A 17,530-nucleotide genomic window follows, 5' to 3' on the forward strand; every position below is an offset into this window, starting at 1 on the left:
ATCTATCGAACCAACCGGGGGAAAAACGCGAACGAAGAGAGATGCTTGGTGACCTGTTCTGGGCCATGTTAGAAGAGCTGTCAGAGAATACGCCCAGTTGTGTTGGGTGCCCCTAGCGCTTTCAGGAACTGAGTGCACGCACCATTCAATTTTTAACAGCGGAGCTGTTTAAGCTTTTTGCTTCCCCGCTTAGTGTTCGCAAAAACCCGCCCAGCGATGGCGTCACTGCGTACAGCTGTGCCTCGCATCACCTTGCAATAGCCAAACAATAGCTAATCAATATTCGATCAATAAACGATAATTCCGGAAAATGCTGGGGATGACTTGGTAGTGCTTAGTCTAGCCAAATACGTGGCCAATACCTTGTGATAGCCAATGAATAGCTAATCGTTAATTGATCAATAATCAATAAATTCCAGAAAAGCATAAGCCGGTAAGGCCAGGACCAGCTGGGTGCCCATCAGCTCCGCTGTTTCTTTAGCCTGGCGCCACTTGTGCAAGCTACGCTAATTTTTATTTAGTCACGTGCATGCATACACGCATACCTTGCAGGAACCTTGCATAAAAATGCATTCTTAGGCAAGGTTCCTGGAGCAGCGGCGGGGATCCAGTCTTGAAGTAAAGGCAGCGAGGAAACATGCCAAGCTGCTGTAGGTGGAGTTGGTTTCCACGTAGGCCCAAATCATTTGCCTCGATTATGTCCCTGTTGACAGTTTAAGTCTTAGCTATATATAGGGGCATATAGTTGTTTTTTAGTTCCTTTTATTGTTTATTTGTTATTTATTTTATTTATTGATACTGTCAGCCCATATGACGGTCTATTACAGGAGTGGATTTAACATAGATAAACAGAGAAGTGCATTAGTGCACTTGACCAATGCACAAAAAAGAGAAAAAAAATGAAGCAGCACTGCTGATATGAAACACATTAACAATATAATTACAGAGCACATTTTGACTTATTATGTCATAATATTAGTACAGAACATCAGGGTGCATCAGGGTACATAAGGCAATCTGTTGCTTTCAAGAATGCATTAACTGATTTTATTTGAACAATTGAATCGGGCAAAGACATCCACTGCTGAATTTCCCTGGAAAAAAACTATACCTGATGCAGTCATTGTGCACTGTGGAAGGACGTATATACATACTGGGTCTGTGCCATGATGTTTCCTGTGTCTTGATTTGGAAGTACTTGTATCTTATTTTGACATGGTTATGATGAATAGGAAAAGGCATTTAAGCCTTTCATATTCGGTACGTTTTTGTAGAGGTGGGAGCTCTGCAAGTTTACCTAATTCAATTGGAGAGTGGAAACGGCGGTATTTATTAAATATAAACCCAGAAGTAAGGCGCTCGACCTTCTCTAGTTTTAGACAGCTACTTTGGGTGTAGGAATCCCATACTATTTTTGCGTACTCAATTATGGGTCTTAGCAAGGTTTGTAAGCTAAAATTTTAATTTCAAGGGAGTCAAAATGCAGGTTACATATAAAGCTTAATAAGCCTAATAAGGTCTTTATACAGCATGTCTTTCATAACGCTTTGATTGGTTACAAGAAAGTTGTGCTGTTATTTTTGCGGATAACAACTGCCCCATAGCAAAGTGTTCAGCAAGTAAAAGCAGCGAGAAAACGTGCCAAGCTGCTGTATGGGAGAAGTAAACTACGTGAAAGGCTTAGGCGGCAGGAAGAAACACACGGCACTTAAAAACGCAGTTTCTGCACTTCGTCGTATGCATTTCTTCCTGTCATGCAGTTTACCCTTCTTTCAGTATGAACATATTAGCCCGATATATCTTATTGCTGTAGATGGATACCGCTTTCACATGGTATCACTAGAACACCAGCGATCGTGAAACACGCGCAAGCTGCCCGTCAGCACGAGCTCAAGGCTGCGGCGAGGCGTCTGTAGTGGAGAGCGATGGAACGGCTCTGCCATCTGGCGGCTGCCCAGGGAGTAGCGACGGCGGCGGTAAGCGCACGGGCGAGGAGTTTTACAACTGAAACTAGTCTAGTAACGTTGGTTCAAACAGGCTAGAAGCACGTTCGCGTTGTGTTTTCGCGCGTGCCGTGGCGTCGGTAGGTGACGTGGTGGTTGACGTTACTACCGCCAGGCGTCCGGCGTAATATATCGTGCCCATTTAATTCTCAGTTGGTCGTCGTTCCGACGAGTGCGCCGTGCGATTTTGGATTCGCTGCGCGATATCGCCGTTCCTACCTGCCACGCCCCGCCGGAGGTGTTATTCTCTCCCTGCATTGACCGTTTGGTTGCTCGACCGAGAGGATTCCTGACATGGCACGCGACGGCAGCTTCTGCGGTCTTCTGGCTTTGGCAGCGATGGTGATCGTCCTCGGCTGTCTTGTCAGTGAGTGTTTATTTGTTGGACCGTCCTCTTGCGGTTGCGTTGTTTTAGCGAGCCTCCGAGACCCGTCTCATAGAGCGAACACGTCAGTTCGATAAAAAAAAGGTGCGGCCTGCCGCGTGCATCGAAAACGCCGCGGCGCACCATCCGGAGGCATAAAAAAAGCATAAAAATGCCAGGCATCGGCATAGAGAATTCGTCAGGAACGCTCGGAACGCCGTCGCGCGTGGAAGCTGACGCGTCCCAACCCCGTCAGCTAGCGGCGACATATGACCAACCAGCATAACCAATAGCGTGAGTCAAAACACCTCGCCTGATTTAACCTTCACCAGGCACATAGAAAATGCCATCTTGGACAATACGGAACTTAACGTTGGGAGTGATCATTATATTCATGGAGTGCTGTTTTAGGGTGGTAACCATACCAACATTTTGACGCTATTTACGCCAAATTTGGTGGGTAGCCATTTTGAGCCCCAGTCTTTCGGCCTTTTATGTTGTCACGCGCTGATGTACTCATGTTGGCACACGATCTATTCAATATTTTTATTTAGTTTTGCGCCAATGCGCACAAGAAACCTGCATACGTCTTTAATATAGCAAGTTGCCTTTTCCTTTTATTTTAAACACATCAAACTTACTTTTCTATTGCATGTCGTGCGACACATGTAAAGCAACAAGCTATAAGGCACGATGGCGTGCTCGTGGTAGCATTATCTCACGCCAAGAATGTGAACTGCATTAAGCATTGACGTTGCCTTCCAGTTGTACATAATATATAAAGGGTTGTCTTTCGAAGTGTGCTGTAATAAAGACTGTACTTACTAGTCTAACTAAAACGTAGACGTGCCGTGTCCGGCGCTAAGACGCGCCATTTGTCTCTGGCTGGTGAGGCAAATGTTTATTAAAAGAAGTTAATTAATTTCACGTCACCAAGGGTTGCGGGAAATGTGGTCTGTCGGCTGGTCTTTGGCCATTTTCTGCCCCAGATTTAACCCGCCAATTTAGCTGGCGGCGGCAGGTACCCTAAAACGGCGTTGCATGTAGGTTCCCTAATTATATTCTCTCCATTACGGTACCCTCCAGAGGCTACAAAGGGAAAACGCTAAAGATTAAGCACACTAAATGGAACGTTTGCAGTTATGTTCGGAACAGATATCCACTCTTCTCAAAGGCGCAGCTAACTCAACCACTGAGGTAGCGCAGGAGGACGGGCCAGCTCCTGATGTCAAATTGGACCACTGTCGTCTGCGCAGCAGTGCTTGTTGTAACACTGCCTCGCGCAAAAAACACAATCGTGGCCTATGCAATTGCCTCGCGCAACTCGAAAGGGATGTTGAGAGCACTCACGACAGCTGTCAGGAACACTTGAACCAGCTATGTGACCACCTTAATGGCCAGCTAGGATGCAAAAACACCTGGTTCCTGCTTAAACACCTACATACCCCACTGACTAGAACAGCATCACAAAAGAACCTTCAAAGGATCATACACTCCTTCCTGGGAGATAATCATGCCCTCTTTGAAGCTCTAAAAAAACCACTACTTTAATACAAGCACCGATATTCCAATGCCCGTAGCTTACACTGAAAAGGAAACAGGAAATTGGACAGTGAAATCATGCAATCTGAAGTACGTGCTGTCCTAAACAGCATCAAAACTACAGTGGCGGCTGGCGAGGACCGTATCACTAATAAAAAGCTACGTGACCTAGATGATCAGTCGGTTACCGAAATTGCCAACTTTTCAACATACCACTCGAAAGGGGGGGGCTATACCCACCACCTGGAAACATGCAAACCTAGTCTTCATACCCAAACCAGGGAAGAGGCTTTAAGTGGACAATCTTCGGCCCCATCTTCTTAACCTCTTGCCTCGGGAAGGTTATGGAACACGTCATTCTAACAGACTGAATGAGTACACTGAAAGCAAAATCCTACTACTGCCCCATACGATGATTGGCTTCAGCCCAAATCCTTCCACCCAAGACATTATGTGGCAGATTCAGCGGGCCCTGTAAGAGCCACGTACCATTCTAGGCCTAGAGGTGAGTAAAGCCTTTGACAATTTATCACACGTATCAATACTAACAAATCTATCCTAAAAGAATGTTGGGGGCGCACTTATGTCTACATTACAAACTTACTTAAGGATGCCTCGGATGCGAGGCTCAATACCTCGCTAACATGAAGGTTTCTTGTGCAGGGCTGTGAATGACGTGAACACGGATCAATCGGGCAACATTGATGGCACAATAAAAAAAATTGTGCATGAAGGAGCTCGATAATTTTAATAGGGGATAACCATCCCAGAAGCTTACGCTCTCATACATTCCCACAATGGCAAAATGTTGAATAAAAACATCTAAGCGTGTAATATACATTGCACGCGCATTGTAAAAAATATCAGCAGCCAGTATGGAACAAATTTGAAAATCGGGCATACATCTGCACAGAAAACAGCAGTATTATGCAGGGTGCACAAGGATTTAAAAATATACAAATGTCACGTAGTTGGACAGAACCATAGTAATGTTTTTGCCGTCCCTTGAAGCTACTCAGCTTATTTTTTTACATTCTGCCTAATTACATAAGTAGTCTAATTATTCAACATCTCAAATATTATAATTAGATTAAAAGTGTCAATGATAAAATTGTAGAGCGACATGACAGACTCACGATACAGCTTTCCATTGCTCAATACGTGATACATAAAAGTGTTTTCCGAGCGCGAAAGAAGCCCACGAATACAAGCAAAGTGCCCCGAGCGGCCAGTCGCGCGGCAATTCGAGAGTTTTCCATGTTGCTGTACAATTCTCTCGTTCACACTTTTTATCCAATTACAGCATTAGAAAAGTTGATTAATCAATTATGGAAATAATTATGTAATTAGGCGGAATGCAAAAAAATTATCGGCGTATCTCCAAGCGACGGCAGACAACATTACGTTGGTCCTGTCTAGCTACATGACATTTGCATATTTTTTAAATCTTGGTACATGACAGTTAAACCGCCCAGTAAATATCTTGTACAAGTAGCAAAATTTGCACAAACTGCTGTGGCACACAGGAGGTTCTCTCTTTCGCAGCAGCTTTCGAGGTTTATTTGACCGCTTGAGGTTCTTTGGACAGTTCGGAAATAAGGTGGCAACCTTTTTATCAAACTCCGCGTAGGATGCCGTCGATATCGTATCCTCGGAAAAATAGTTGGCGCCGACTAAAGTCCCTAGATTTCCTGGTCTTTTTTTAAGTAGCGACATGTACTCACTCGGCCGCCATTATCTTCCTAGATTGTATGTGACCGTCAACGGCCGCTGCTATCTATTGCGAGCGAACAGCGTTAGGAAGAACATGGCTGCCGGAATGAGCGCCGCCCAATGAGATTCGTCGGTGGTGCTTCAAAGTTGTCGCTACTTAAAGAAAGAAAAAAAAACGCCTCATATCCACGAATTGAATGATGATGAGTGGGCAAAGCCCCGCGGGATCATTCGGTTAACCGTGAATCCCCCAACGCCGGCAAGCGGCTCCAGAGGCGGCGATAGCACGGGAAGCGGAAGCAAAACGCCTGAAGCGTTCTCTACCTGAGGTTGGTGGCGCCGATGCTCGGTTCAAGCGCGACGCCGGCAAGCGGACGCAGAGGCGGCGAGAGCGCGGCAACCGGCGGCAAAACGCCGGAGTCGTTCTCAACCTGAGGTTGGTGGCACCGATGCTCGGTTCAAGCGCGAGCTTCACGAGCCCTCAGCTCTGGGTCCACTTGCCGGCATTGCCATACTGCTGCAGCTTTGCGAGCCCTGAGCTCCGGGTCCTCATGCCGGCGTTTCCTTTCTGCTGCAGCTTCGCGAGCCTTCAGCTCCGGGTCCGCTTGCCGGCGTTGCCGTTTTGCTGCTGCTTCCCACGCCCTAGACTCCGGGTCCGCTTGTTGTCTGCGTCGCCGTGCTGCAGCAGCTTTGCGAACCCTCGACTCCGCTTGCAGTTGAGCCGCCACTCTCGCCTTTTCATCTATAGCGGGCGCGCCGTTATCAGAAGCGACCGTTATCATCCATGGCTGAAGAGAAAAAGAGAGCGCGCGTCGGGAACGAACGCCCATGTGCACCGCAGCGCCCCTAGAGGACTCCATGCAAACCAGAGCTACGGACGACGACGACGAGGGGGGGACAAGGCTCGGCCCTAAGGTGCTTTGCCCGTAAAATATCTGGGACTTTAGCGTATAGACATGGTTGGTTGGCATTAGAGTCTTTCTGCCCTCAGATTTGCACTGCGCCGCTGCTCTAGACGACCGCTTTCGGACGGCGCTTTGAATAAAGCCACATGCTCCGCTCAAGTCCGGTTTCCAGAATTGCAATTCGGAACGAAGCACTTTTTACCCATTTCAAACTCCCCTCAGAACGCGGCTGCCACCTTTGTCGATGGCTCGCGGCGACAGTAACCCATGCACAAGCTCATTAACCTCACGCGAACAAAAACCATGCCTTCAAAACAGCGCGGCCGCACATGCAAGTAGGAAGACGAAGCAGCGGTAGCACGCGCCTTGCCGCCGAGGCTGGGACCGCATTCCGCAGCGCCCTCTACGACCGTGCCGACCGAGCTGTAACCGAGCCGAACGTAATCTGGACGCGAGTCGGCGGCGCTTGGGTGCGCGTTGTGGGGAGAACGTTAGCACCTCTCGCCTATTCTTACACCGTGGCCGTAAGTCTTGATTGTGGACCGGTTTGCCGCGTTGAGCTCGAAAGACGTAGGAGGGCGGGCTACCTTGAAGATGGGCTCGTGGGTAGCAGCAAATATCGGAACTCCGGTCGACAAGGAACCGCGGCTTTGTAATTTGGTCGGTGACGAAGTTTCGACGGCCTCCGGGTTGGCAGCTCGCAGCTGTATCTACAAGCTGCCGTTGGCGTTTCCCTTATGTACAGCAGAGCAGGGTGATCGACTTTGTCGTGCTCTGTCCCCGAAGCGTCGATGGTAGTAGCACCGGTCGTCGTCACCAGGCTGCTGCGACGGCACTGTGTTACGGCCACGGCACTGTGTTACGGCCACCGCTTTGCGAGTGGCGTGTCGGCAAGTGTTGATCAAAGCGTCGTTGAATGGTGCTGAGCTGTCGATTGATATCGTCGATGCGGCGCGCAAGCTCTGTGGTGTTCGGCGTTGCGGCGACAGCCTGGACGGTGGGCGACAACTGCGGCAAAGAGACCTCGATGACGCGATTAGCGATCCCGGCAAGTTGGTCAAGATGTAGGGTAAGCTACCTCTCGACCAAGCGACCTCCACGTGCGGTGGAAGTCGTTGAAGCCAAAGTACTTGCAGTAGGTAATCCGGGACTTCCATGTTGCCCACGAGAGCACGCATGTGGCGGAGGAGCTGCGAAGGCTTGCGTTCGGTGAGTTCTGCGGACTGAAGTTGTCGCACCTTTAGTCTTCCGAGAGTGACAGGCGGCCGATGAGTTCATTCTTGAGGCGTTCATAAAGGTTGGCCGTTGGTGGGTTGGCAAGGATATCCCGGACCTCGTTGGCTTAGCGGGCATCGAGGTGGGTGACGACATAATTGTAGTGGGTCCGGTCTTGCGGGATGCGCGCGAGGGATAACTGGGCCTCGACTTGGGCGAACCATACCTCGGGCGAGTCGGTCCAAAACGGCGGAAGCTTGACAGCGACGCGCTAGACGTTCTGCGGGGCAACGTGCACGATGTCGTCTGCCGGGGTTCTGACGACCTCGGCGGAGCCGGCAGGCGCGGCGAGCGTTGCGGAGGCGTCGCCAGGATGCTACTGCACGGAATCATTGAGTTCGCGGTGCCGTTCTTGAAGCTGTTGCTCTTGCTTCTGGATCACCTCCTGCTGCGTGTGAAGTTGCCTCTGGAGAAGCTCCAGCTGTTGTTGGAGGACGTCTTTCTCGTCCATGGCGAGGCGTTATTGTCCGTTGTCCGGGTCACCAGATGTGGGATGTCGCGTCGGCTGAAGGACGAATCCCAACATGAAAACGTAACACTGTTTATTCGATTAGCAACGGCAGCGGACGAGCATACCGACGCTAGGCTCGTCTCGGAGGCGGAAGAGAAAGGCACCCCTTTGAAGCAGACCAGTTGGTTTTCATAGCAGCCGTCGGTGACGTATATCTCAGGAGACGCTGTGGTGGTGACGCGGTGCAGAGACAGTGCGGTCGAAGACGTCTATCTCTCTGCGCATCGCATTATGCGCAGTGTGTGTCACCGCACACACACACACACACACACACACACACACACGCACTAACACACACACACACACACACACACACACACACACTACACACACACGCACACGCACGTACACACACGCACACTACTATTTGCGAGTGCTTATAACTGCTTCGGAGGAGAAATGTTGCTTGCGGCAGGCGGACCTAAATTCCCTAGATATTTTTGCTTTTTGTTACGCCAGAAAATCTAGGGACTTCCGGTGGACCTAGCCTTGCAAAAGTTGCCGGCAATTGCTCCGCCTTCTTGCTACGCTGTGTAATCTAGCAGTTATTAGTACAAATCGCCAACATAGGTGTCGAAAATCAGCTGATGACTACTATCAGTTCTCTTACTCAAGCTCTGCTTGGCACATCCGAAGATAAACAACATTTGCGAAAAATTGGACGGCAGAAGATGGCTTAGCCATACAACGCCCAAAAGTAAGATATCTAAGCTGAGAGCGTCGTCATTAAACCTACGTAACAAACACCACGCTGGTAAAGGTTATGAGTTAGATGACGGTCGAGCAACTGCTAAAGAAAGGAGGCTTATAGTAAGGTTACGTCTACGGCTCTCATTCAAAGGACCAAATGAGAAGACACGAAATGATAAAGGGCATGACGCCAATACGCGGATGACTCTTGGCTCAGTATGCGCTTTATGCCAAATGTTAACTATCGACAACACATCATCTATGTGTACGGAAAGCGACATCTGGAATATAAAGATACGATATACAGACGCGATGTGACAATTTAACGCAATCAACAACTGCAAGGAAATGATGGAGATATCTGCACATATTGGGTGCCAGGCGTATCCTGTATGTACGCTGGGTTACGGTAACGATGATAAGGACGCCGTTATCGCAATCAAAATTACTTCTAGTGCGTAAGTCTCTGTCAAGAAGTCTGTGATTTTCGCCTCTAACTCGCAGCATGGTGATAGATTTTGGAATAGCATGGTGTGGTGGATGTTGAAATAAAGGTCATTCTGACTCTGCTATCAGATATTACTGCACTAAGAAACCACGTGGAAAACGTTTCGGTTGAGATTACAGTATAGTTATCGCACAACTTATTACGAACGTGTTGGCGCCCGCTACGGTATAGGACGATAAATGAGTCGAGCATGCTTTCTAGTTAGTCGCCGCTTAATACTGAACGCGTGGTATACAGCCTAAAGTACAATAAAGTGAAGTTATTGTGATTCCAGACGTTTCCTTTTCAAATGTTGGGAACTAGGAACCAAGTGCATAATTTGGTTATTTCAGTGTATTTTTTTACTTCGAGTACTTATACCAAAAATAGAAAATTATTACTTACCTGCGTTCTTTGAGATGCGATTTTGAAGTTTCACATAAGAATTCTCTAAAATTGTCTGGACAATTATTACTGCTATACATCCACTCAAGATACCGGTGATCACGCTATAACTTTATTATCACGATACATTGCGAATATTATATCCTGAAATAAATTGTTTAGGCATCAACGCACTGAACATGAGCATACGTCTAGCGGAAACCAAATAAATAATCTGCAGAGAAAAAACAATGATAAAGCTGACAAACAAGGAATAAAGAAGCAGGTACCACAATGTGTATTGGAATAGATTCTGCTGGGGCGAGTGAATGCGTAGACCAAGAGGGTGTTCGATCGTGCAACCAAGACCAAAATTTTGCCTAGTCATATTACGCCATTTGATTTAGTATCGATTTCAATTGTGCTTTCATTTATCTTGGTTGCAATCATAACACCACCATGCAATCTTTCGAGAAAAGCATTATTATCATCATGATCAGCATCATTACAGTTGCGCGTATGAGCCTTTCGCCATCTTGCGGTAAGTACAGCCGACTTCACAAGGGATGTGACATTACGTCATTGGAGGCCGCCCACATAGACCATTTTTGAAGCATGTGCTTGCAGCAGTGAAGCTAGGCAACGAAAGGAACATGTTTGATTAGAATGCAACAATACCTACCCGGCTATAGGTTTAGGCTCCGCTTGCCTCCTTGAAGCTTTTGGGTTCAGGGATAGCAGGGGAACGTTAACATGTCCACAACAGAAATTTGTAAAGCGTATTGCAGATTTGGCGGCATAAAAATAGGGAGACCACCAAAATTGGAGGGAACAAAGTTCCAATTATGGGTTCAGAAACCTTTATGTGGGAAATTTTACGTTTGTAAAAAAAAGGAAAGATAGGTAGGACAGGTAAAAAATTAAGACAGTTTGGTGGCGCAACGAACCGCTTCATTTCTAGGGGGACACTCATAGCATTCATTCATTCATCCAGCCGTGTGAACGATCAACTACTTACGGAAGTCCACACAGAATATCCGCTTTACAGTCAGGGTGGCTAGGAGTACCTGTTATCTTTTTATTTGTTTATCAATATCTATATTTGTCCCTCGCCTCTGACCATATGTACTGCTAAGGTCGATGAGCCATTTTCACGAATAAAGATGGTTATTCCCATTTCTCTCTGTATACTGTGTACAAATACCTCTCTTGTGCCTGGCGTCCCCATAACAATGTAACTAAAGGAGGTCCCTGCTTCCAAGAAATTAAGAATTTGCTTCGCAAATATTTTTGTATGGAACAAAACATAAAGTGCACAAAAAGTCTTCGAGCCCGCTTCGTCTGCAAGCAGGCAAATAAGGTTTATGTATATGAAAAGAATTCTGATTGTGCGACATGTCCAAAAGAAAAACAAGAAGCGAAGCGTAGTCACCTGTAGCGATTCCCTCCGGGAATGACATGAGGTGTTAGATAAGCAGACAAATCTGCTTTAAATAAGCGCTTTCGCTCGCAATGGTCTTTTTGCGATGGGCAATCTAATTATTTGCGCGCCTACGTACACTTCAGAGCGAATTCGGAATTTGGACATAGCTGCAAACTCAGCCTAGTATTCGTTAACAGTTTATTTTTTTTGTGACCTTCCGTTGCTATCGCGCTCTTTCTCTCTGCCTCGTCTTATTTATCATATTCGTAGAGTGTGCTCCCTACGTGGACAATTTCATATGGCGAGTTTCGAAATCGGCTTTCGGCTGCCGTCTTTGAGGCGCTCGACAAATTAAGTGTGAGATACGGCCAAGACTGTACCAAAGTAGCTTCGCAACGAAGAAGTTGAAAGCTCTCGCTCTTCAGATGAATGAAATCTGAAAGAAGCAAAATTTAGTATAACATCTCACCCAACAATGAACGTCGGAACCCAGTGCCGTATTTCTAGAGTGCTGCACTACAAACACACGTAAAAAAGGAAAAAAAAATCCGCCTCCATTTCATTCTGTGACAGTGGATGTACGGCGAAGCAGCTGTGGACATTAGACAAGCACCGCCACCACAAGCGACGTACGCGATGCGCGCACGCCCATGTGCCTACGTGCAACGCACATCCTCATTCTTCTAGTCCGTCCGCCAAGCACAAGTGCCATACTGAATAAATTATTGTCTAAAAGTAAATTGCGCCAGAAAATGCGTAAAGTACGAGTTACAGACCAGCTGCAGACTTAACAGATTCGCAATTTTATTCTAACATACCAGAAAACATAAATCTGTTACGTGGAAACTGAAAAACAAAACACTTTTCCTGCTGCCGTTTGAGGTTTGTTTGAGTGGCCGCGGCCGCTTAATGGCCGTAACGTTAGAACAACGTATGTCCCGATTTTTGTAGGCCTTCCGCCTAGAGCAAGTATGTTATTGAACTAATTACATTTCTCAAAGTAAAATGTGTCCGACAATTCGTGAAGTATGACTTACACACGACCTACACACATGGTAGCATTGGATTGTAATTCGAATATATAAGAAAAGCTAATTTTGTTACGCGGAAACTCAAACACAAACCCCGTTTTCACCAGCCGTTTTTTTTTTTTTTGGGTGAGCACCGCATGAAAAATCCCGACCAACTAGAGAGCTTTGCTGTAAAAAATTCTCACTTTTTTCCGAACAGCGAAGCACAGAGACCAACGATTATCGTGGTGCTCCGGCTGGTCGGAAGGTGTTACAATACGCGGAGACTACATGTTGTCGTGACGTAGTGTGCTAGGAAACTGCTGCGGTGCAGCAAGAACAGAGCTCCGGCTGCTATACCAGGCGTCTGAAAACGCTAGCATGATTGGCAGTGCGGACAGCGGCGCTGGAAGCGTCATATTTCTCGATGGTGCACGGGATGAGATGAAGAGAACGAGTTTGCATCTCGACAGAAACGCTAGCGTTTGTGTGCACAACGCTAACGCCAGCAACGGAAGGCAGAGCGCAGCCTTGGCTATACTCCAGAAACTGTGGCCAGGGGCGCCCTGCAGATTTGTTCGCGCCTCTGGGTACCTTATAACACTCCTCTTACTGTTTAAATGCGTGACAATATATGGTGGCGCCGGCGGTGCGAATGCACTTCGGGGGTCCATAAAATTGCTATCAGGTTAAAAATGAATGTTACGTCTACGAGAGCATAGGAATGATACAAAAAGACTGCGAGTAGAGGGCAGGGGCCTAGATCAAGCCATCGCAGCTCTTTTCACACACCGAAAGGAGCCAATATACGGTTAAATGCTCGTCCGCTCCCATAGCAGAACCCGAGGTATACGTTGGTCGAGACGCATTTGGAATTGTTGGCCGTAGACCTTCATAGGACCCTGCTTACCCGTATAGCAGAGGGTTCGTGATCATAAATAATTTGGTTACATTGCCTTCTAAGGAAAAGTCTATGGTAGTGCCGCAAAAACGCACCAAGAAACGTTCGTTGCTTTCTCCATTTTAGATTTATTAAGGCGATAACCGTGGCGGCGTTCTGTGGCGCAGATGGTAAACAGCGAAGAATAGGATACATCATGAAACGTTTCTTTTAACGAAGGTCTCATTCTAAGGCGGTTTGCTAACGAAGGGCTTGCTGACATTGCAAAAAAAAAAAAAAACTGTGAATGTCGACCGAAAGAAGGTGGCCCTATCCCGAGGTCTGCCGGTCCAGTGTGTCGCACCTGTTCTTTGTTTGCGCAAAATTTTAGAAGTTGATAAGCATTCGTATTGCTTGTTTTTGCACCATTTAATGCTAGAAACTTCATTACCGATAAGGTGTGCCAGCAGTAGATTCTGTAGCCATAAATAAGCTGCCTGAAAACACCCCTTTCACCATGGTTACAGTGGCCCCTCTTAACGTTACAGAATTTGCGGCAAATGAACAGTGCACTGAAGTAAAGCTCACGGCAACTGAAACAAGCCTTGCTAATACAGGATTCGTTGGTTCTGCTGCCCAATCTGATTGTCTGTCTACTGTATCATTTAGTTGCTTTGCTGCAACTGTGGCATGGTCAGGTCAGGGATTTCCTCATGCTTTAACCGTATCTCCCAAGGCAATGTTGTACCATATAAAGCCTAAATAGACCAAAAAATTAAGGAGATGGAAGAAATGAAGAAATGAATTTGCAGCTAGCATGCTGAATTTCCACTCCTCTGTACCTTGGACATTACTTAGGCCAGTCGTTGCGTCATTTCAATACAGTAGATGAACGTCATGCTCCGTACGGGCGTCATAACTTTAATTGTACATGACAAACCGCATGCAGTTATGAACAACTAGCTAGAATATGGAAAATACCACCACGCCCTAGCCACTGGCACGAAGAAGCCGAAAACAGACCGCTTAATATTTATGCGATCTATTGTCCGTGATATCAATATGCGATAAATTATGCATATGCATATACATAGAAATAGTGTTTACATAGCACACGTCGCGTGCACTACGCTGGCATTTGCACGTCGCTCAGTAACTTCGCTTGGCGGTTCAGTAATAACTTGTAATTGTAAATCGCTCAATAGAAATCGTGCGTCTACGATCACCCGGAGGTAATTCTAGCCTAGTGTTCGAGTAATTTGGAGATCTCGCAGGAAGGCATCGCTACATAATAAAGGCCATATGCTTTTGAACGTCGGTTTCGGGTAGTGAGCATTGCACATTGCCTCGCATAGAAGTAAACAACAGTGCCAGTACGCATTGTTAACAGCTCCGACCTCAGTGTGTTGACTTCGTCGTTCTACTGCGTAAGAGGGCGAACAATTCCCACTTTGAAAGCCTACAAAAGGAGAAGCACGATTGCACTGTTCACAAATATCAATAACAAGAGGCGCATGGGGCCTCGACGCTGAAATTGCATATAGCAGGCAAAAATTAACATCGAGTAGCTGCAAAACAGGGTACTTGACACTCAAGGCGTTTCACCCTACGTCAGTGCAGTGCTTCGTGTCGCCAATGTGTTTTTCGGTGTGTATGCAAGCCCCGGACATATTCTGCGACATCAGTTCCATTTTCCTTTTTTTTGTCCTGCGTCATTGAATCAGATGTCGCCATGACGCCGTTATCACGACGAGTGGCCACTCGATGCAGGATGATACGAGCAGAAGGATGAAAGTGAAATCAGTTGTTACAAGGCATAGATGGCGATGACCCACCCCGTTAGCGCCAGGAGCCACCAGTCTGTACGTGCAATAAAGCTGCTCAATTTGTTTAGTCCTGGATTGTTGCAATTTATAAGAGTAATGGTGTCGTAGTGCCTGTCTACCACTGCTATGGTATAGTACAGGTGCAGGTACTCTCAAGATTAGAGCTATACAACAGTAAGTAAAGCACCGCGACGAAAAATTTCCGGCAGGACCAATCTCACTGATTATGAATGTCGGCGTTAATGCGATTCGCATTAAAGGAATGTAGCGACACAAGTATTGCCACTGCAGACGCCCAAAGTAGCAATTTAGCTGCCAACCACAATGCCAATTGAAACCACGACACAGGTTATCTTGTTGTAATATCTGCATCCCAGCTGAAACTCTGAAGTATCTCTAGTGTCCTGGCTGCAACTTCGTTTCAATGGCTCTGCACCAAGCGGCCGCATTCGACGCGGATGTGTCATTTGTGGATGAGGCGTTATCGCTTTTTTATACAGTCGAACCAGGGTATATCGAACACCCTTATGATGAAATATTGTATATATATTGAACAGCTGCAAAATCCCATTGAAATTTTGTGTATAATTTTTTATTTTATATATAGAATTACTATATATCGAACTTCTTTTGTGATCCCCTTCAGATTCGATACACCCGGTTCCCACTGCATTTGAAGCTACATACCCCTTGTGTCACCTTCGCACATTTACTCGGGGGTTTGACCACTCATGGGCACGCACAAATATCAGATACGAAGTGCCGAAGTTGTCTGTTCGGGAACATACCCCAATTGCAGATACCCAGTGAGAAAAGTTGTTCACTAGGCCAGACAGTAGCCATCAGCAAGCTATTAGGCCCATTTTGTCCGCTTCGCGAGACAGCAGCCACCACATATGTAGTGGCACAAGCTAACTGACAACTAGTCACAGGGTGTAAGAGCTTAGATACAGACAGACATACCACTAAATGGGTAAAGAATGGTGATCGCATTAAAAAGAAACCGCCATTATGCTTGCAATAATGCAAGAGAACACAAAAGAGACGGCGCAACTAAGCTGTCAGGATGTACAAAAAGTAAACTTGCATTTTAGATTGTTATTCAGTAAGAAAGAGAAAAGATCGGGATATATATGCCGTCCCGAATAGATCAAGTGGGGACTCGGGATATCTGATGAAAAGTAGGGACTTTCCCAATAAATTCCGGCCGGTTTGTAACCATAGGAGTGATCGGCACTTATAGTTTCATTTGTGATCGTTTTCATTCAGAGTATAGCATTCTAGGCGAACTTCGCCGGTTTTTTGAAGAGCTTCTTTTTAATCACAATTTAAATTACATGTTTTTTTGCTACCACATAAAAATGTTGAATATGGCCACTGCCATATTGAACAAAGTGAACGTATCACGAATGTGATCGAGAGAAATTACGATTATATGTCTTTCAAGCCCCCGATTGCAATGTCGGTGTGTCTTATTTCCTATGCGCGTGTTTGCTCTTTGTAAGTGCATGCATGTTTCTGCCTGTATGTCTCTTTGTACACGCATGGATGAGATAACTACATCAGATGATAAGAGGAAATCACACGCACACGCACGCACGCACGCACACGCACACACACACACCACACACACACACACACACGCACACACACACACACACACACACACACACACACACACAGTTCGTCACGGCAAGATTACCATTCGTAACGTCTGCCATAACAATTTCTTTCGTTAGTGCTCATCGGCGCTAGGACAATGTGCTCTCCTGTTCGCAATGTGTGGAGTTCATCCTCGAGAGCACTATATGAGTGCTCACAAAAGGGCTACACACTGTCAAAGCACTAAATCACTACTGGTTCTTTCATGGGGCTTAGAACTTTCGCTCACAAAACGACCATATTTTTACTCGATTGTAACGCGACGTTTTTTCCAGATTTTGCTACCGGAAGTCAATCCTCGCGTTATAATCTAATAGCGAAAGTGATGTGGTGTACAAAGTGAAATGATGCACCCAATTTTAATCCAGTGAAATGTGCGAGTGAAAGCGCGCGAGGGACGCGCGCTTTCACGGCGAGCGAACGCATGTCAGACAGAAAAAGTGATAACTCCGTCTTGCGAAAGGCCCAGGAGACCCAGCTGGCCCAGGAGCCGCAGGAGCCGCAGGAAAGGCAGGAGCCGCAGGAAACCCTGGAGGCCAAGGAGAAGACGGAGGCGACGGAGGTGCCGGGGGACCAGGATACGTAGGAGGTGCAGGAGGCGCAGGAGGCGCCGGGGGTGCAGGAATCGGCGGGGCTGCTGGAGGCGACGGGGGTTCAGGAGGCAACGGGGGCCTAGGAGGCTCCGGGGCCACAGGAGGCGTGGGAGGCGCAGGAGCCGCCGGAGGCGTAGGAAGCGCCACAGCACGAGGAGGCAATGGAGGTTCAGGAGGCGACGGAGGCCAAGGAGGTGCCTGAGGCCCAGGATTCCACCGTATGCCCAGGAGACCTACTTGTCGTGAACTCTTCATATGTTTT

The 17,530-nt window shown here is 47.0% G+C and overlaps 1 protein-coding gene across 1 annotated transcript; it reads left to right on the top strand.

The window, feature by feature from the left end:
• The first annotated feature begins 2,026 nt into the window (after positions 1–2,026).
• On the top strand, positions 2,027–17,476 carry LOC119434961 (uncharacterized PE-PGRS family protein PE_PGRS24-like). Its single transcript, XM_037701958.2, has 2 exons — positions 2,027–2,370; positions 17,139–17,476. The coding sequence occupies exons 1-2, from the start codon at positions 2,298–2,300 to the stop codon at positions 17,468–17,470; spliced, it is 405 nt and encodes a 134-aa protein (XP_037557886.1). The 5' UTR covers positions 2,027–2,297; the 3' UTR covers positions 17,471–17,476.
• Positions 17,477–17,530: the final 54 nt, after the last annotated feature.

The sequence above is a fragment of the Dermacentor silvarum genome, unplaced genomic scaffold (genome assembly GCF_013339745.2).
Source record: "Dermacentor silvarum isolate Dsil-2018 unplaced genomic scaffold, BIME_Dsil_1.4 Seq3473, whole genome shotgun sequence".
NCBI lineage: Eukaryota > Metazoa > Arthropoda > Arachnida > Ixodida > Ixodidae > Dermacentor > Dermacentor silvarum.